This window comes from Phaenicophaeus curvirostris, chromosome 14 (genome assembly GCF_032191515.1).
Source record: "Phaenicophaeus curvirostris isolate KB17595 chromosome 14, BPBGC_Pcur_1.0, whole genome shotgun sequence".
In the NCBI taxonomy this organism is placed as follows: Eukaryota; Metazoa; Chordata; class Aves; order Cuculiformes; family Cuculidae; genus Phaenicophaeus; species Phaenicophaeus curvirostris.
Genome location: NC_091405.1, coordinates 6984059 through 7003604, shown reverse-complemented (window position 1 = coordinate 7003604; position 19546 = coordinate 6984059). Strand labels below are relative to the sequence as shown.

The following is a 19546-nucleotide window of genomic DNA, read 5'->3' as shown; positions in this document are numbered from 1 at the left end:
CTCTCAAAGCCTCTGTTGATAATTCATGGCACGTACCGGCGCGCTCTTTAGCTGAGCAGCAGCCAGGAAGGGGGAAGCCGGTGGCTGTTGGTCCCAGATTCCTCCTGCTTGCAGTTCCCTGGGGGTGTGTGTGGTGTTTAGCTGCTCCTTGCTGGATGCTGGAGCTTCGGCTCAGCCCGTGGCACACGTTGGTGAGCAAGGCAGCCTGGGAGCCCATTCCAAGTGTATCCAGCTGAGCTGGAGCCATGGGGTGCTCTGTAGCACAGGCAAGGGCTCACACCGAGGAGCGGAAGCGGCTGGCTGGAACTGCTGCAGGATCAGCCTTTTCATGCAGCCATGAATGACTGGCTGCTGAATGGCTCCAGGCATCAACACCAACCAAAGGCACATGATGGTCAGATGGGTCCTGTATCCCTGACCCTGCCTGGGCTCCCTCTGGCACTGGGCTTTGCTGGGCTGCGGGCACAGCGTCCCATTCATTGTGCTTTTGACCATCGCTATTGCGCCCATTGCCCACCTCATGGAAAAACACCTTCCTTGGACTGGCTCAGGCAAGGCCAGTGGTGCCAGTGTGGGGTACGGAGCTCCCAGGCCCACGTGCGGAGGCCAGGAGGGGCTGCTTGGCGCCTGCAGTGGGGAGGGTTCCACCAGGGTCCCCAGGGACCCTCCCGGTGCACACAGCCCTGCAGGACACATAGGATCCCCAGGACACACAGTCCCCCAGGGTGCAGGGATCCCCCCGCAGGGCCCACAGGACGCTTGGGGACCCCAAGGTACCTGGACCACCAGGACACCGAGGATCCCTATGGCACATGGCACCCTGAGGTGCATGGACCCTCCGGCAGGGCTCACGGGACCCCATGGCACACGGTGACCGCGAGCATGTGGGCTCCCCAGGTCCATACCAGGGATTTGGCAACCCCAGCCTCTCCAGCAGCTCCCTTCGCGGCAGGGGTGCCATGGTCATGTGGGTGCCCACCCTCCTCCGGAGGAGGAGCTGCAGGAGCTGGCTTTAAAGTGGGGGAGAGAAAGGGCCCTTTCTTTCCTATCACCCTGGGCTGGCGGGCGCGCGGCTGCAGGGACACCGGGCAGGGCTGTCAAGCAGGGCAGCCGTGACACCGAAGGGCTTGGCAAAGCGTTCCCAGCGGGACCCCTTGTCCCCAGGAGCTCTGCGTCCCCTCAGCCTCGCCGCTGGGCACTGCGGGAGCGCTGGCAGGGCAGACGAGGGACTTGGGGGGTGCTGCGGGGGGCCCGGGGTCTCAGCCCCCAGCCGGGAAGACCCTGGGGCTGAGGTGGGGACCATGTCAGCGCTTGCCCCCCTGCGTCTGCTGCGGGAGCCCTGGAACGCCAGTGACGGCAACCAGAGCAACGTCACGGCCGGGACCAGCAGCACATGGTGCCAGGGGCTCCATGTCCCCAATGAACTCTTCCTCACGCTGGGCCTGGTGAGCCTGGTGGAGAACCTGCTGGTGGTGGCCGCCATCCTGAAGAACAGGAACCTGCACTCGCCCATGTACTATTTCATCTGCTGCCTGGCCATCTCTGACATGCTGGTGAGCGTCAGCAACCTGGTGGAGACGCTGTTCATGCTGCTGATGGAGCACGGCGTGCTGGTGATCCACGCCAGCATCGTCCGCCACATGGACAATGTCATCGACATGCTCATCTGCAGCTCTGTCGTCTCGTCCCTCTCCTTCCTGGGGGTCATCGCCGTGGATCGCTACATCACCATCTTCTACGCCCTGCGCTACCACAGCATCATGACGCTACAACGGGCTGTGGTGACCATGGCCAGCATCTGGCTGGCCAGCACCGTCTCCAGCACCATCTTCATCACCTACTACCGCAACAACGCTATCCTCCTCTGCCTCATCGGCTTCTTCCTCTTCATGCTGGTCCTCATGCTGGTGCTCTACATCCACATGTTCACCCTGGCCTGCCAGCACCTCCGCAGCATCTCCAGCCAGCAGAAGCAGCCCACCGTCTACCGCAGCAGCAGCCTGAAGGGCGCTGTCACGCTCACCATCCTCCTGGGCGTCTTCTTCATCTGCTGGGGGCCCTTCTTCTTCCACCTCGTCCTTATTGTCACCTGCCCCACCAACCCCTTCTGCACCTGCTTCTTCAGCTACTTTAACCTCTTCCTCATCCTCATTATCTGCAACTCGGTGGTCGATCCCCTCATCTACGCCTTCCGGAGCCAGGAGCTCCGGCGGACGCTGCGGGAGCTGGTTCTGTGCTCCTGGTAGGGAGCGGGACGCGGCCGCGCCCGGACAGACGGACAGATGGACAGAGGGACGTACGGACAGGACGGGATGTGGGGCGTCCCGCTCCGCGCTGATGGGCGCGTGGTACCCAATAAAGGCTCTTTGCAGAGATGCTGTGGCAGCCCCCGGGCTCCCCGGCCCTCGCTGCCCCGCACCGTTTATTCCCAAGCTCAGTCGTTCCCGGTTCCCGGGAGGGACCGATGGGGCGTTGGGGCGTCCCCGGAGCTCCGGACAAAGCCCCCCTCGCCGCCTCCTTTGTTCTCGGCCGCGCCCCCCGGCCCCGCGGGGGCTCCTGGCGCCCAGGCCCCCCCGTCCCCGCCCCAAGCCCGGGCTGGGCTGCCCTCGTCCCTCCCGAGACCCCTCCCCACCCGCCACGGGGGCCCCTCCCGTTTCCCCGGGGCCGGGGTCCGCGCCCCGGCGGGTCCCGGGGATGCCCGGGGCGGCTCCCTCCCGTCCCCCCCCCCGCCGCCGGGGGTCCCCGTGCGGGGCCGGGGCGGGTCCCGCCCGTGTCCCCGCTGCCGGCTCCTTGTCCCCGGGGGTCCCGGCGGGGTCGGGCGCCGGTGCCGGTGCCGCAGGGGCTGTGGCATCGCTGCGGCGGGGGCTGATTGGCTGCGGGGCGGCGCTGACGTCAGGGCCCGGCCCGGTGCGGCGCCGGGCGCCTATAAAGGAGGCGGCGGTGCCGGTGCCGCCCCCCGCGCTCCCCGGTGCCGGCTCCGCTCCGCTCCTCTTCTTCCCGATCCCGGATATTTTTTTTTTTTTTTTTTTTTTGTAAATAAAATCCCGGCCCGGCGGCACCATGAGAGAGATCGTCCACATCCAGGCGGGGCAATGCGGCAACCAGATCGGCGCCAAGGTAACGGCGGAGCCGCTCCGAGCGGCGGACAAAGACACCCCCCCCCCCTTCCTCATCCTCATCTTCATCCTCATCCTCCTCATCCTCCTCCTCATCATCCTCCCCCCCCCCGCCCCGCTCCCGCCGCCCCGGGCGGACAAAGGGCCCCGCCCCGCGCCTTTGTTCAGCACCGCGGACAGCGCCCGCCCCGCCCCGCCGCCAGGGGGCGCCGCCCGCCCCAAGCGGGGCGCGGTCCCCGTGCTCCCCCCGGCACCCCCCAAACCCCCCCTCCCCACCTCGAACCTTGTGCCCCCCCAGTTCTGGGAGGTGATCAGCGACGAACACGGCATCGACCCCAGCGGCAACTACGTGGGGGACTCCGACCTGCAGCTGGAGCGCATCAGCGTCTACTACAATGAGGCCTCCTGTAAGCGACCCCCACCCCGGGCGGTGGCGGGGACGGGGGGAGCCCCTCTCCCTGTCCTCCTGGTGCGGGCAGGTCTGGGGGCTGCTCCCACCCCTCCTGGGGAGCTGCAGGTGTCCCCACCCAGAGGGGCCCTCGGTGCACGTGTCTGCTTCTCACCCCACCCTGCGGAACCCTGTGGTTTGAGGGGAGCACACACGTGCACCCACCCCCACGGGGACCCTGGGCTTTTGGGGGGGGACCCTGGGCTTTTGGGGAGATATAACACATGCACCCACCCCCATGGGGACCCTGGGCTTCTGGGGGGGTATAACACATGCACACACCCCCACAGGGACCTTGGGCTTTTTGGGGGGACCCTGGGCTTTTGGGGAGATATAATACATGCACCCACCCCCATGGGGACCCTGGGCTTTTGGGGGGATATAACACATGCTTTTGGAGGGGTATAACACATGTACCCAGCCCCATGGGGATCCTGGGCTTTTGGGGGGGACATAACACATGCACCCAGCTCTGGAGGAGAAGGGTCTGTGACACATGCACCCAGACCCATGGGACACTGTCATTTGGAGAGGGAGGGAGTGTTTGCACCCAGCCCTGTGGGACCATGTGGGGGGAGAAGTGAGCATCCAGCCCTCAGGGACCCCGTGCTTTGGGGGACACACACGCACGTGAATCCAGTCCTGTGAGACCCTGCAGTGTAGAGGGGACACAGATGCACCCAGCCCCATGGGGACTTTGTGTTCTGGGGGGGCCATGATGTGCACCCACCTCCATGGGACCCCGCAGGGTGTTGGGGGGTAACACGTGCACCCAGCCCCATGGGGCCCCGTGGTGTGGGGACACACACCCCCTAAGTCTGGTGGGAGCCTGTGGGGTGGGGGCTCAGGGAGTGGCAGGTCCTCTCCTGGCACGGGGTCTCTTGCAGCTCACAAGTACGTGCCTCGCGCCATCCTGGTGGACCTGGAGCCGGGGACGATGGACAGCGTGCGCTCCGGTGCCTTTGGCCACCTCTTCCGCCCCGACAACTTCATCTTCGGTAGGTCCCTGGGGAAGGGGACGCTGTTGCCTGGGACCCCTCCCAGAGCGTCGCCATCCCTGGGGCGCTCGGCGGGTGCATCCCCACCTGTGCCGCGGGGTTTGGCACATCCAGCATGCTGCCAAACACTTGTGGTTTCCACTTCCCACCCCACCCTGGCTTCAGATCTTGCCGATGCTGCCGCTGGCAGCACCCGTCCCCTCCCCGGTGTGGGCGTGGGGTGCCAGCGGCCATCGGGTGCCTCTTTTTCCCCCTGACAGGGCAGAGTGGGGCTGGGAACAACTGGGCCAAGGGCCACTACACAGAAGGGGCCGAGCTGGTAGACTCGGTGCTGGACGTGGTACGGAAGGAATGCGAGAACTGCGACTGCCTGCAGGGCTTCCAGCTGACCCACTCGCTGGGTGGTGGCACCGGCTCCGGCATGGGCACCCTCCTCATCAGCAAGGTGCGGGAGGAGTATCCTGACCGCATCATGAACACTTTCAGCGTGGTGCCGTCTCCCAAGGTGTCAGACACAGTGGTGGAGCCCTACAACGCCACGCTCTCCATCCACCAACTGGTGGAGAACACAGATGAAACCTACTGCATCGATAATGAAGCTCTCTATGACATCTGCTTCCGCACCCTCAAGCTGGCCACTCCCACTTATGGCGACCTCAATCACCTTGTCTCGGCCACCATGAGCGGTGTCACCACCTCTCTCCGTTTCCCCGGCCAGCTCAATGCTGACCTGCGCAAGTTGGCCGTCAACATGGTGCCCTTCCCACGTCTCCACTTCTTCATGCCAGGCTTCGCCCCGCTGACGGCTCGTGGCAGCCAGCAGTACCGTGCCCTCACCGTCCCTGAGCTCACCCAGCAGATGTTTGATGCCAAGAACATGATGGCTGCCTGTGACCCTCGCCATGGCCGCTACCTCACTGTGGCCACCGTCTTCCGGGGCCGCATGTCCATGAAGGAGGTGGACGAGCAGATGTTGGCCATCCAGAGCAAGAACAGCTCCTACTTTGTGGAGTGGATCCCCAACAATGTCAAGGTGGCTGTCTGTGACATCCCTCCCCGGGGGCTGAAGATGTCCTCCACCTTCATTGGCAACAGCACAGCCATCCAGGAGCTCTTCAAACGCATCTCGGAGCAGTTCACGGCCATGTTCCGCCGCAAAGCCTTCCTCCACTGGTACACGGGCGAGGGGATGGACGAGATGGAGTTCACCGAAGCCGAGAGCAACATGAATGACCTGGTGTCCGAGTACCAGCAGTACCAGGACGCCACGGCTGAGGAGGAGGGTGAAATGTATGAGGACGACGAGGAGGAGTCAGAGGCGCAGGGCGCCAAGTGATGCCCCAGTGCCGCCCTGCTGCCCGCAGCCACCCTGGCTTCGCGCTGCTGCCCCTCGGCTGGGCCCTCCCCGCGTGTCCCTTCGGTGTCTCCTGACCCTGTCCCCCCTTGAGCCGGCTCGGCCGCCTCTCCTGCCCTCCTGCCTCCCCCCTTTTCGTTTTTTACTGGTTCGTGTCTATTATTTTTTTTGAATACTTAATAAATTTATTGCTGTCCAGGTACCACCCGTCTGCGGCTCCAGGGGTGGGGGAGATGCACACCCTCTGGTGGGGGCAGCTCAGGGGCTCAGCCCCCTCCCAGCCACTCTCACCAAAGGGGATGATCGGGGATCTTGTCCCCCACATCAGCCCCTGAGCACCCCCAGGCTGCCCCACAGCCTCCTGCCCCACGCGGCCAGCACCCCTTGCCCAGGAGGGGGGCTGTGACTTTGTCCCCACTGTCACCCTTCTCCATGCTCAGGTGGGAGGTGGTGGCCGCCCCCTCTCTGCGCCAGGAGGGTGTCGCTCCTTTGTCCCCACAACCCAAGGGGCTCCCTCGGCCCCAAAAGTGAGGCAAAGGCTGGGGGATCCAGGTCACCCCCAGCCCAAACAACCCTGAGCCCCTTAACTCCAGCCTGGGTGCTGGGCAAAGGAATGGGCTGGGGGCTCCGGGAGAGAGGAGCTATGGGGCTGGGGACTATGGGGGTTGGGACTGTAGGAACAATGGACAAAGTGGGTGGAGGCTCTGAGTGCAAGGAGCTATGGGGCTGGAGGGTATGGGGACCAGGGGCTGTAGAGATGGGGGCTATAGGAACAAGAACCTATGGGGCTGGTGGCTCTGGGAACAAAGATCTATGGGGCTAGTGGCTGTGGGAACAAAGATCTGTGGGGCTGGGGGCTCCAGGAAGAAGAAGCCATGGGGCTGGTGGCTCCAGGAAGAAGGAGTTATGGGGCTGGGGGTTCTGGGAACAAGAAGCTATGGGGCTGGGGGCTCTGAGAACAAAGACCTGTGGGGATGGTGGCTCTGGGAACAAAGATCTATGGGGCTGGGGGCTCTAGGAAGAAGGAGTTATGGGGCTCTGGGAACAAGAAGCTATGGGGCTGGGGGTTCTGGGAACAAGAAGCTATGGGGCTGGGGGCTCTGAGAACAAAGACCTGTGGGGATGGTGGCTCTGGGAACAAAGATCTATGGGGCTGGGGGCTCTAGGAAGAAGGAGTTATGGGGCTCTGGGAACAAGAAGCTATGGGGCTGGAGGCTCTGGGAACAAAGATCTATGGGGTTGGAGGCTCTGGGAACAAGACGCTATGGGGCTGGGGGCTCTGAGAACAAGAAGCTATAGGGTTGGTGGCTCTGCGAACAAAGATCTGTGGGGCTAGTGGCTCCAGGAACAAAGATCTATGGGGCTGGGGGCTCTAGGAAGAAGGAGTTACGGGGCTGGGGGTTCTGGGAACAAGAAGCTATGGGGCTGGGGGCTCTGGGAACAAAAATCTGTGGGGCTGGTGGCTCTGGGAACAAAGATCTATGGGGCTGGGGGCTCTGGGAACAAAGTCCTGTGGGGCTGGGGGCTCTGGGAAGAAGGAGTTATGGGGCTGGAGCCTCTGGGAACAAGAAGCTATGGGTCTGGAGGCTCTGAGAACAAAGACCTGTGGGGCTGGAGGCTCTGAGAACAAAGACCTGTGGGGCTGGGGGCTCTGGGAAGGAGTCACGGGGCTGGGGGCTCTGGAACAAGAAGATATGGGGCTGCGGGCTCTGGGAACAAGAAGATATGGGGCTGCGGGCTCTGGGAACAAAGACCTCTAGGGCTGCGGGCTCCGGAACAACGACCCGCGCGGCTGGGGCGGTGGGTGCCCCACCCTGGGCCCCGCGCGGCCCCGCCCCGCGCTGCGGTCCGCCCGCCGGCAGGGGGCGGCATCGCGGGGCGGGGATGGGGGGCGGTGTCGGGGCGGTGCGGTCCGCCAGCCGGTAGGGGGCGGCATGGCGAGGCGGGGCGGGGCGGGGTGGGGCGCGGGCGGTGGAGCTGCCGGGGGCGGCGCGCGGCGCTGCGGTGAGAGGGGAGGGGGCGCTGCCCCCTGGCGGGCGGGGGAGGGGGGGGGCGCTGAGCAATTAGGGGGTGCAGGGAGAGGCTCTGCGATGGGGGGGCTGAGCAATGCGGGGCTGTGCAATTAGGGGGTGCAGGGAGCGGCTGTGCCACGAGGGAGGGGGGCTGTGCAATAGGGGCGTGCAGGGGGGAGGCTGGGCAGTGAGGGAATGGGGGGGGCTGTGCAATGGGGGGGGTGCAGGGAGAGGCTGAGCAGTGGGGGGCTGAGCAACGGGGGTCTAAGCAATTACGGGGTGTAGGGAGAGGCTGAGCAATGGGGGGGGCTGAGCAATTAAGGGGTGCAGGGAGGGGCTGGACAATTAGGGGGGCTGAGCAATTGGGGGGCTGTGCAATGGGGGGGCTGAGCAATTAGGGGGTGCAGGGAGGGGCTGGGCAATTAGGAGGGCTGAGCAATTGGGGGGCTGTGCAATAAGGGGTGCAGGGAGAGGCTGAGCAATTAGGGGGGCTGAGCAGTGGGGGGGGGCTGTGTAATGGGGGGGCTGTGCAATGGGGGGGCTGAGCAATTAGGGGGTGCAGGGAGAGGCTGGGCAATTAGGGGGCCTGAGCAATCGGGGGGCTGTGCAATAAGGGGGTGCAGGGAGAGGCTGAGCAATGAGGGGCTGAGCAACGGGGGGCTGAGCAATCACGGGGTGTAGGGAGAGGCTGAGCAATTAGGGGGGCTGTGCAATGGGGGGGCTGAGCAATTAGGGGGTGCAGGGAGAGGCTGAGCAATGGGGGGGCTGAGCAATGGGGGGGCTGAGCAATTAGGGGGTGCAGGGAGAGGCTGGGCAATTAGGGGGGCTGAGCAATGGGGGGGCTGAGCAATGAGGGGGTGCAGGGAGAGGCTGCAATGAAGGAGGGTGGCTGTGTAATAAGGGTGTGCAGGGGGGACAGTGGGCAGTGAGGGAATGGGGGGCTGTGCAATGAGGGGGGGCTGTGCAATGAAGGGGTGCAGGGAGAGGCTGTGTAGTGCGGGGCTGTGCAGTGGGGGGGGGTGGGACAGTAAGGGGGTGTGGAAGGCGGCTGTGCAATATGGGGGAGCTGTGCAATAAGAGGGTGCAGGGGGGGGCTGTGCAATGGGAGGCTAGTGCAGTAAGGGGGTGCAGGGGGGGTTGTGCAATGGAGGGGTGCAGGAAGAGGCTGGGCAGTGAGGGAGGGGGCTGTACAATGGGGGCCGGTGCAATAAGGGAGTGCGGGAAGGAGCTGTGCAATGAGGGAAGGGGGGCTGTGCAATAAGGGGGTGCAGTGCAGTAAGGGGGTGTGGGAAGGAGCTATGCAATGTAGTGGGGGGCTGTGCAGTATGGGGAGGCATGGGAAGGGTGCTGCCATCCGGAGGGGGCTGCAAGGACCCCACGATGGGGAGCAACGTGCACCAGGGCAGGGACAGGGAGGGTGTCAGGATGGGGTGACCGTGGGGCGAGCTGGGCGGTGGCAGGATTGGCCACGGGCGTGGGAGGTGGAGGGACAGGTTTGTCCAGGGAGGAGGGTGACAGTGCTGGGGTGTTGGTGACAGTGCCGCGGTGCTGGAGATGAGGTCTCGGTGACAGTGACGATGCTGGTGATGGAGTGTTGGTGCCAGTGATCAGGTATCAGTGCTTGTGGCGGGGCTGTGGAGCTGGAGACGAGGTGTTGGTGATGGTGACGGTGCTGGGGACGGGGTGTTGGAGCTGGTGGTGAGGGCTTGGTGACAGTGACGGTGCTGGTGACGGAGTTCTGGTGCCGGTGATCAGGTATCAGTGCTTGTGATGGGGCTGTGCAGCTGAGGATGAGGTCTTGGTGACAGGGATGGTGCTAGTGACGGGGTGCTGGTACCAGGGATTGGGTGTTGGTGCTTGTGACAGGGTGCCAGAGCTGGTGATGAGGTCTTGATGACTGTGCTGGTGTACTGGTGCCGGTGCTGGTGCCGGTGACCTGGGACTGAGACTTGCAGCTGGCGTCCCGCAGGGTGGGTGGCGATGGCGTACGACGAGCGGCTGGCCCGCTTCCGCCAGGCCCACCTCAACCCCTTCGACAAGGCCCCCGAGCAGCAGGAGCGCCCCGACGGGGGGACCCCCACCCCAGGTGGGTGCTGCCCCCCCGACCCTGCCCCACGGCGAGGGGCACCGCGCGGTCCCGGCCCCCCATTGGCGCTCACCCCCTTGCAGCCCAGCAGCTGGATCCATCCCCAGGGGACGCTGAGGGCACCATGGACCTGGGACTGGCTGAGGATCACTTCTCCCGCCCTGAGGTGATGGGAAAGGGGGAGCACGGGGCTGGGAGGAGGTGCTTTGGGATGGGGGGCTGTTGGCCCACTCTTGTCTGGGCTGAGTCCAATGGCATGAGGTTTAGCAAGGCCAAATGCCGGGTCCTGCACTTGGGGCACAACAACCCTGAGCAGCTACAGACTAGGAGAAGTCTGGCTGGAAACTGCCTGGAGGAGAGGGACCTGGGGGTGTTGGTTGACAGCGACTGAACATGAGCCAGCAGGGGCCCAGGTGGCCAAGAAGGCCAATGGCATCTTGGCTTGGATCAGAAACGGCGCGGCCAGCAGGTCCAGGGAGGTTATCCTCCCTCTGGACTCAGCGCTGGTGAGACTGCTCCTCGAATCCTGTGTTCAGTTCTGGGCCCCTCACCACAAGAAGGATGTTGAGGCTCTGGAGCGAGTCCAGAGAAGAGCAACAAAGCTGGGGAAGGGGCAGGAGAACAAGAGGAGCGACTGAGAGAGCTGGGGGTGTTTAGGCTGGAGAAGAGGAGGCTGAGGGGAGACCTCATTGCTCTCTCCAACTACCTGAAAGGAGGTTGTGGAGAGGAGGGAGCTGGGCTCTTCTCCCAAGTGACAGGGGACAGGACGAGAGGGAATGGCCTCAAGCTCCACCAGGGGTGGTTTAGGCTGGACATTAGGAAAAAGTATATCACAGAAAGGGTCACTGGGCACTGGAACACCTTCCCTGGAGGTGTTTAAGGGATGGGTGGACAAGGTGCTGAGGGGCATGGTTTAGTATTTGATAGGAATGGTTGGACTCGATGATCCGATGGGTCTCTTCCAACCTGGTTATTCTATGATTCTATGATTCTCCTCCTCCTCCCTGCAGGGCCTGATCCTGGCCTCGGATGTGCAGCAGCTGCGTCAGGCCATTGAGGAATGCAAGCGGGTGATCCTGGCACTGCCAGAGCACTCGGAGCGGCAGAAGGACGCGGTGGTGCGGCTCATCCACCTCCGCCTCAAGCTGCAGGAGCTGAAGGTGGGGTGAGACTGGGGCCGAGAGGGTCTCCATGGGTGGAGGAGCCACTCTGACCCCCTCCCCCACAAAACCTCTGCAGGACCCCGGCGAGGATGAGCCCAATATCCGGGTGATCCTGGAGCATCGCTTCTACAAGGAGAAGAGCAAAAGCGTGAAGCAGATGTGTGACAAGTGTAGCACCATCATCTGGGGCCTCATCCAGACCTGGTACACCTGCACAGGTGGGGCTGGGACCCCCTCCAACCCACCCTCCATCCCTGTCCCCCTTGTCCCCGTGCTGATGTCTGTCTGTCCCCCTCCCAGGCTGCTACTACCGCTGCCACAGCAAGTGCCTGCCCCTGGTGAGCAAGCCCTGCGTGCGGGCCAAGGTCAGTCACCAGGCTGAGTACCAGCTCAGCATCTGTCCCGAGAGCGGGCTGGACAGCCAGGACTATCGCTGCGCCGAGTGCCGCGCCCCCGTCTCCCTCCGTGAGGCTGTGGGCTGGGGCTGGGAGGGTGTGGGGCTGGGGGAGCTGGAGGGTGTATGGGGCCGGGCTTCTTTGGGGATTGGAGGGAGCTGGAGGTTGGAGCTCTAGGGGCATCTGCGAGCTATGGGGAGCTGGGGGTCAGGGCTGTGTGGAGCTGGAGGGAAGCTGGGGGTCAGGCCTGTTGGAAGCTGGGGGTCAGGGCTGTGTGGGGCTGGAGGGAAGCTGGGGGTCAGGGCTGTGTGGGGCTGGGGGGGAGCTGGGGGTCAAGGCTGTGTGGGGCTGGGGGGAGCTGGGGGTCAGGGCTGTGTGGGGCTGGGGGAGCTGGGGGTCAGGGCTGTGTGGGGCTGGGGGGAAGCTGGGGATCAGGGCTGTGTGGGGCTGTTTGGAACTGAGGGTCAGGGCTGTGTGGGGCTGGAGGGAAGCTGGGGGTCAGGGCTGTGTGGGGTTGGGGGTCAGGGCTGTGTGGGGCTGGGGGGAAGCTGGGGATCAGGGCTGTGTGGGGTTGGGGGTCAGGGCTGTGTGGGGCTGAGGGAAGGTGATGCTGGGGGCCCCGCTGCGTCCCTGGGAAGGTGCGTGGTGTGGGGCGAGCAGGTCATGGTGCGGTGCTGGTGCTGGTGCCAATGCGTGTGCCGCCACAGGAGGGGTGCCCAGCGAGGCCCGGCAGTGCGACTACACCGGCCTCTACTACTGCAGCAGCTGCCACTGGAACGACCTGGCGGTTGTGCCCGCCCGCGCCATCCACAACTGGGACTTTGAGCCCCGCAAGGTGCCCCTGGTGCAGGGTGGGGGTTTGGGGGTGCCCAAGGTCTGGGGGGGGATGTTACGAAAGGGGCTGCGTCCCTGGGGGTGCCTGTGCCTGGTTAGAGGTCACTTGGGGGGCTGAGTCCCTGGGCATGAGGGTCTCTGGGTCTGTGTGCCTACTTAGAGGGCTGAGTCCCTGGGCATCAGGGTCGCTGGGGGTGCCTGTGCCTGGTTAGAGGTCAGTTAGGGGGCTGAGTCCCTGGGCATGAGGGTCTCTAGGTTTGTGTGCCTGGTTAGAGGTCATTTAGGGGGCTAAGTCCCTAGCAATGGGGTCCCTGGGTGGAGGTTACTTGGAGAGTACTGTGTCCCCAAGGCTCTGTCCCTGGCGGCGGGGTCCCCAGGGTGGTGGAAGTGGGGACAGCCCGGTGCCTGTGGGGTGACAGTGACGCTGGCTGTGGGTGGGCAGGTGTCACGCTGCAGCATGCGGTACCTGGCACTGATGGTATCGCGGCCCGTGCTGAAGCTGCGGGAGATCAACCCGCTGCTCTTCAACTACGTGGAGGAGCTGGTGGAGATCCGGGTGAGTGCAGGGGGGCACAGGGGAGACCTCCACCCTCCAGGGCAGGAGCTTGGGGCGGTGTGGGGTGAGCGGGAAGGGATGGAGGCCCTGGCAGCACCCACTGGGTCCTACGAAAGGGGAGCAGGGCAGGAGCTGGGGCAGGGGGTGCCGAGACTGCTACAGGGCTGAATTTGGGCCAGCCTAACCTTTTCCCCGTAACATCTCTATCTATTGCAATATCTCCCCATAACGTCTCTATCCTGTCCCCAGCCTGTCCGCATCCTATCCCTGTCCCAATCCTCGTCCCATCCTATTCCCTTCCCTTTCCCTTTCCCCATCCTGCCCCTGCCACCACCCTTTTCCCTCTCTTGGTTTGCTTTCCCATCCCTGTCCCCATCCTCATCCTACCCCATCCCTGGCCCCATCCTGCCCCTGCCAATGCCCTTAACTCTGTCTCGGTCCCATTCCCATCCTTCTCCCCCTTCCCATCATTGTCTTCATCCTACCCCGTCCCTGGCCCCATCCTGCCCCTGCCACCACCCTTTTCCCTCTCTTGGTTTCCTTTCCCATCCCTCTTCCCATCCCTGGCCCCATCCCACGCCTGCCAATGCCCTTAGCTCTGTCTCAGTCCCATTCCCATCCTGTCCCCCCCAGAAGCTGCGCCAGGACATCCTGCTCATGAAGCCGTACTTCATCACCTGCAAGGAGGCGATGGAGGCGCGGCTGCTGCTGCAGGTCAGGCCCCGCGTGGGCGACTAAGCCAGGGGGGAACCCAGAACCACGAAGCGGTGGCGCGGGGCGCGGCGGTGACAGTCACAGCGGTGACAGGCTGTCCACCCGCAGCTGCAGGACCGGCAGCACTTTGTGGAGAACGACGAGATGTACTCGCTGCAGGACCTGATTGACATCGAGGCTGGGCGCCTGAGCTGCTCGCTGACGGAGATCCACACCCTCTTCGCCAAGCACATCAAGCTGGATTGTGAGGTGAGCTGGCAGCGTGGGGCAGGCTCGGCCGCGACTCGTGCCGCGGTGCCGGCATCAGGCAAGGGGGCTAGTTGGGAGCCAGATGGGCATCGTCAGGACCCTCTGCCCGCTCCCCACGCAGCGTTGCCAGGCGAAAGGCTTTGTCTGCGAGCTCTGCAAAGAGGGCGACGTGCTCTTCCCCTTCGACAGCCACACCTCTGTCTGCACCGACTGCTCCGCCGTCTTCCACAGGTACGGCGCGTGCTGGGGACAGCGGGGAGGGACACGCGTGGCACTGGGGCCAGTGCCACAGGGGGCTCAGCACTGTCCCCTCCCCACAGGGACTGCTACTACGACAACTCCACCACCTGCCCCAAGTGCGCCCGGCTGAGCCTGCGCAAACAATCCCTCTTCCAGGACTCCGGCACCGAGGCAGAGCCCTAAGCGGGGGCCCCAGCCCCGCAGCTGCTCCCTCCCGCTGCCACAGGGTCCTGGGATGGACACGGGCAGCCCCCTGGCTGTTTGGGGACTGGGGGGCAGCCGGGACCCTCTGCTTGCAGGGACGATAGCGCTGCAGCAGCCTGGGGGGTCGCTGCGCCTGGTCCCCAGCCTCTCCCCACGGGCAGGGTGGTGCTGCTGGAGGTGCCGGGATCCAGCAGCTCTCACCATCCCTGCACTGATCCTGCCTGCGGCTGCCACCCCTGGAAGTCGGGGTGCAGGCGGGAATGCGGTGCGGGCAGGGCTCCGGCGCGTGCCGGCTGAGCCAGAGCAAAGGGCGACGCCAGGGAGGGCGAGTGCACTGTGATTCGACCAGAGAGCCAACCTGACGGGTCCTGGGACCACCGAAGACCTCAGTTGGGTGTCAGGGGGGTAGGAGGCAGGAGCCAAGGGGCCCCTCACACCTCTACACACACTACTGGGATAACGCTGCTGAGTCTGGGCGGGGGGCCTGTCCTGCCCCATGGGCACGGCAGCTCCTGGGGGGGCTGTGGCAGCTGGGCAGGTGCCGTGTGGGGCCGCTGCTCTCCCCCCGCCCCATTCTGTAGCATTAATGAGGCGTCTTTGCGCAACCCAGCACTTGTGTCCCTGCTTTGGCTTGGTGGGGTGGGGGGCACTGGTAGGGCGAGAACCGGGGCTGCGCGTCCTCTCGGGGCTCCCGGTGCCGGTGCTGCACGTTGGCACCGTAGGGGAGGGGATGTGGCGACCACCCCTGCTTTCCCAACCACCACGAGGGGTTGAGGCCGGTGATGCCTGGTACCAGGTGGGCTCCCCCCGGACCCCTTTCTGGAGCTCCTCTCAGCCACCACCGTGTCCCCCGTCCCGCGGTGTCCCCCACCTCCCCATCCCCTCCTCTGGTGGAGACGCAGATGCGCAGAGCCGCGGTGGGTCGGTGGGCTTTACCGGAACACAGCGCTGCTACATGAGGACCGGGCACCGGCCCCGCTCCACTGGGCTGGGGATGCTCGTCCTGCTCCTGGGAGCCACGTCTGTGCCAACCCCGGCTGCGACTGGCCCCGTGCCTCCCTCCGTGGCGCCGAGCTCTGCCTCGTCCCAGGCTGCTTCTCGCAACCCTGGGGGCTGCTCCGCGGTGCCTCTGGGTGAGCTGCACCCCCGCAGCACCAGTCCTGCGCCCCGGTCACCCCGGGCTGGGCAGCGGGAACGGGCTGCAATGGTGCTGGGGATGAAGGGAAGCGTCCGGCACCGGTGTGTCCCTGTGTCTGTCCCCTGGCATATCCCCGTGTCCGTTCCCTGGGGCCAGGGCACCCCCTAGGGCTCCCGCGGCCGCTCCACGGGCAGGAAGGCGTCCGGTGGTCCTGGTGGCAGCTCCGGGTCGCTGAGGTGCTTCTTGTCCCGGCCCTGCTCCCGAGCTCGGGTCCAGGAGGGCGAGCGCAGGTACCCAGCCCTCGGCATCACCTGTGGCTGCAGCCCTGCAGGGACAGATGGTTCAGGGCCTACGGACGGACAGACGGACAGGCCGAGGATGATGGCCGCGTTGGCTCACCGCCGTGGGACTCTCCGGCCGCGTTCTCCTCGTCCGTCGGAGTCGGCGAAGACCTCAGCTAGCTCCTGGTCCGACATGTCGGTCAGCTCGGTCAGGTCCAGCAGGTCAAAGTGCACCTCCAGCGAGGAGACGCTGCTCAGGGGCTCTGCGGGCAGCCGGCCGCGCTCGGGGACCCGACGGGAGGCCCCGGGGATGGGCTGCGGGCAGCGGGGGGGGTGGCGTTCGGGGAGCCATGGGGGGAGGATGAGGGTCTGAGTAGGGGCGATGACCAGCCAGGGGTCAAGGAGGGGACCCCAGGGACAAAGAGGGGATGCTAAGGGTAGGCATGGGATGCTAAGGACAGGCAGGGATGCCAAGTGTAGGCAGGAGATGCTATGGCCAGGCATGGGAACCCTAGGGGCTGGCAGGGACCCCAGGGACAAGCAGGGACCCCAGGGACAGATAGAGGACCCCAGGGACAGGCAGGGATCTCAGAGGCTGGCACGGACCCCAGGGACAGGCAGGGACCCCAGGGACAGGCAGGTAGGAGACCCCGGGGACAAGCAGGGACCCCAGGGACAGGCAGGGATCTCAGAGGCTGGCACGGACCCCAGGGACAAGGAGGGGACCCCAGGGACAAGGAGGGGATGCTAAGGGTAGGCATGGGATGCTAAGGACAGGCAGGGATGCCAAGTGTAGGGAGGAGATGCTATGGCCAGGCATGGGGACCCCAGGGACAGGCAGGGATCTCAGAGGCTGGCATGGACCCCAGGGACAGGCAGGTAGGAGACCCTGGGAACAGGCAGGGGACCCCAGGGACGGGCAGGGCTGCCTGTGGCGGGTCGCACTCACGTCTGCGCTCGGTGACCTGCAGCAGGCCGGCACTGGGGATGGGGATGCCCCCCTGCTCCTCCGCGGGGGCTTCGGGGGGCTCCTGGGCAGGCCCATGGACAGGGGTCCCCACGAGGTCCTCCGGGGCCAGCGGCTCCTTGCTGAGCTCTGCGATAGCAGCACCTGCCGCATGGGTGACGGCAGCTCCATCCCAGGACCCCACAGGGGCAGCGGGACCCCCGGGAGGGGACAGGGGGGGACAGGCAGAGCTGCCCATGGCGCAGCAGCCCCGGTGCTGGCAGCCGGCAGCCCCGCACCCCCTACCCTGTGCAGCCCCTTTGTGTCGGTGAGACAAAAGCGCAGCCTGTGCCGGAGCCCAGACAAGGGGCGGTTTGTCTCCCTGCAAGAGCCAGCGGGGCCCAAGCTCGTGGTTGTGACACCCGTGCGGGGCTGAGCTGGCAATAAGGGTGGGCAGGGGACCCTCTGTGCCCAGGGTGGCACCGGGCACCGTCACACCTGACACCCCAGCGCACTGGGGCTGGGGCTGGTGCAGGATAAAGCCAGCAGCATCCCGGCACCATGGGCCACCAGGCGAGGTGGCACAAGAATGGGGTCACCATGGGCTGGGCATCTCCTCCTTCCCCCCAGGATGGTGATAACAGAGTGGGAGATAGAAAAAAAGCCCACGCGGAGGAGCAGGGACAGGGAAAAGGACATTATAGGGGTGTTAGGTTCCTGTTCTTGATACACAGAGCTGCGTGACCCCCGCACCCCTGCCCCAAGGCCAGCTCCACTGCATCCTGACCCCGCAAGGTGGGATCGGGCACCCTGTACTGCTGGCATCTTCCCTACGGCTGGAAAACAGGTTCCCCACCCCACTCCGATGCTGGGAAGAGCTCCCTGGTGGGGGCACGGACTCTCTCTGCCTCTGCCCGCTTCCACCATCCCACCCCACTCGCCGCCGCTGGTGCCCAGCCCCGGTGGGTGACACGGTGGTGTCACCGTATGGAGCACCGGCAGCCCCCCAGCCCCGCGTCTCCCCCCGAGCCCCCACCCACCGGGGTGCTGGTCCCTGCTGCAGAAATCGCCTCTGGCCTCCGCCTGCATGGTCTCGCCGTGCTGTGCCAGTGGGCACGCCGCCCCGCTCCGGCTCGGGCTCACCGGCTGCCTGGTGGGGAGCGGGGACAGCATCAGGGTGCTCTCTGCTGACTCACGTCAAACTGCAGAGCCAGGCAGCAGGCAGCTCCGGCCACCCCACGGGCATCAGCCCCATGCCCGGCCGGTGCCTGGCCTGGTGTCACTGTCCCCCTGCGTGGCTCCGAAGGGCCCAGAGCCACGGGAGGGCACGTCTGGGGCTGCCACGGTGACAGTGGCCACGGCACCGCCACGTGCAGGGCACGTATGGGAGGGACAGGAGCGCTGGCACCACCCGTGTCACCACGCAGCCCCCCCACAATTCCAGGGTTCTCCTGGCTCCACCAGCTGGTCCCCAAGCGCCCCAGCCCTCCGCGCGTCTCCACCAGCACAGGGGTGCCTTCTCCCGCACCCCACATCCTCACCTGGTTTTCTCCCCCTTGCACCCCCACATTCACTGGACATCCCACCGCACCCCTACGTCCCCTGGGCACCCCGCTGCACCCCCATTTCCACTAGGCACCCTATGGTGCACTGTGGGCACCGCACAGCACCCCGCAACCTCCTGGGCACCCCCCTGGGCACCCCTTCTATGTCCACTGTGCCCTCATGTCCTCGGGACCCCTGTTTACCCCCCCAGCCCCATCCCAGACTGCTCGGACACCTCCATGCCCCCTCCCCAACCCCTCTGCCCCCCTGCCAGCGCTGTCCCTCTCTGCCCCTGTCCCCTCTCCATGTGGCTGGGCACCCCCAGCACGGCCCCGCACACGCTGCCTTACACCCTCCTTGCACAGACACCCCCTGCAGCCTCCCTTGCACCTCCCCCATCCCTCTGCACCCCTTTTGCACCCCCCCGCACTCCTCCTTGCACACATAGCCCCCTACCCTGCATCCCCCTTGCACACACAGCCCCACACCCTCCCCTGTACAACCCCTCGCATGCTTGTATGCACCCTTTGTACTCTTCCTTGCACACCCCCCCCCTTGAAACCCCCTTGCACACACACCTCTTCCTTGCATAACCCCTCACACCCCCCCTTGCACAGACACCCCCTCTGTACCCCTCTAGCACCCCACTTTTGCACACCCACCCCAATTCCGTACAACCCCCTGCATCCCCTTTGTACCCTCCATCCCCTTGCACCCCCCTTTGCACAGACACCCCCCCTGCACCCTTCCCTTGCACATACTCCCCTCATCCCCGCACACCCCTCCTTGCACTCCCCCCCTACCCTGCACCCCGCTTTGCACATCCCCCTGCACCCTCCCTTGCACAACCCCGAAACCCCGTACACACCCCCTGCACCCCCCTTTGCACAACCCCCCCCCGCCCCTCTCTTGCACACCCCCCCATCCCCATACACACCCCTTGCACCTCCATCTCCGTACACCCCCCTGCGCCCCCCTTTGCGCAGACAGCCCTCTGCACCCCTCTAGCACCCCTCCCTTGCACACCCCCCTTCCCTGTACACCCACCCTGCACCCTCTTTGTGCCCCCCAAAAAACCCCTGTGCCTCCCTTGCACAGACACCCCCTCTGTAACCCTCTAGCACCCCTCTTTTGCACACCCCCCATCTCTGCACAACCCCCTGCGTCTCCTTTGTAACCTCCATCCCCATGCACGCCTCCTGCACCCCCCTTTGCACAGACACCCCCTCTAGCACCCCTCCCTTGCACAACCCCCCATCTCCATACA

At 65.3% G+C, this 19546-nt stretch overlaps 3 protein-coding genes across 5 annotated transcripts; 2 read left to right on the top strand and 1 right to left on the bottom strand.

Moving 5' to 3' along the window:
• Positions 1-1269: 1269 nt before the first annotated feature.
• TUBB3 (tubulin beta 3 class III) lies at positions 1270-6110 on the top strand. Of its 2 annotated transcripts, none has more exons than XM_069868700.1 (4): positions 1270-2242; positions 3297-3523; positions 4452-4562; positions 4823-6110. In XM_069868700.1, exons 1-4 carry the CDS (start codon positions 1302-1304, stop codon positions 5896-5898), a joined length of 2355 nt encoding a protein of 784 aa, XP_069724801.1. In that variant the 5' UTR covers positions 1270-1301; the 3' UTR covers positions 5899-6110. The 2 variants fall into 2 exon arrangements, with proteins under 2 accessions (XP_069724801.1, XP_069724800.1); XM_069868699.1 differs by lacking the exon at positions 1270-2242 and adding an exon at positions 3048-3117 and having other exon boundaries at positions 3415-3523.
• A 1787-nt stretch (positions 6111-7897) lies between these two features.
• On the top strand, positions 7898-14972 carry DEF8 (differentially expressed in FDCP 8 homolog). Of its 2 annotated transcripts, XM_069868703.1 has the most exons (12): positions 7898-7920; positions 9898-10014; positions 10098-10180; positions 11025-11174; positions 11254-11395; positions 11478-11642; positions 12280-12407; positions 12849-12962; positions 13596-13676; positions 13785-13925; positions 14047-14156; positions 14246-14972. In XM_069868703.1, exons 2-12 carry the CDS (start codon positions 9909-9911, stop codon positions 14346-14348), a joined length of 1323 nt encoding a protein of 440 aa, XP_069724804.1. In that variant the 5' UTR covers positions 7898-7920; positions 9898-9908; the 3' UTR covers positions 14349-14972. The 2 variants fall into 2 exon arrangements, with proteins under 2 accessions (XP_069724804.1, XP_069724802.1); XM_069868701.1 differs by lacking the exon at positions 7898-7920 and having other exon boundaries at positions 9740-10014.
• A 323-nt stretch (positions 14973-15295) lies between these two features.
• Positions 15296-17830, bottom strand: DBNDD1 (dysbindin domain containing 1). Its single transcript, XM_069868390.1, is given in 5 exon segments — positions 15296-15832; positions 15907-15943; positions 15945-16051; positions 16738-16884; positions 17775-17830. Coding segments are annotated over 5 exon segments (501 nt in total). The 5' UTR covers positions 17824-17830; the 3' UTR covers positions 15296-15671.
• Between the last annotated feature and the right edge of the window lie 1716 nt (positions 17831-19546).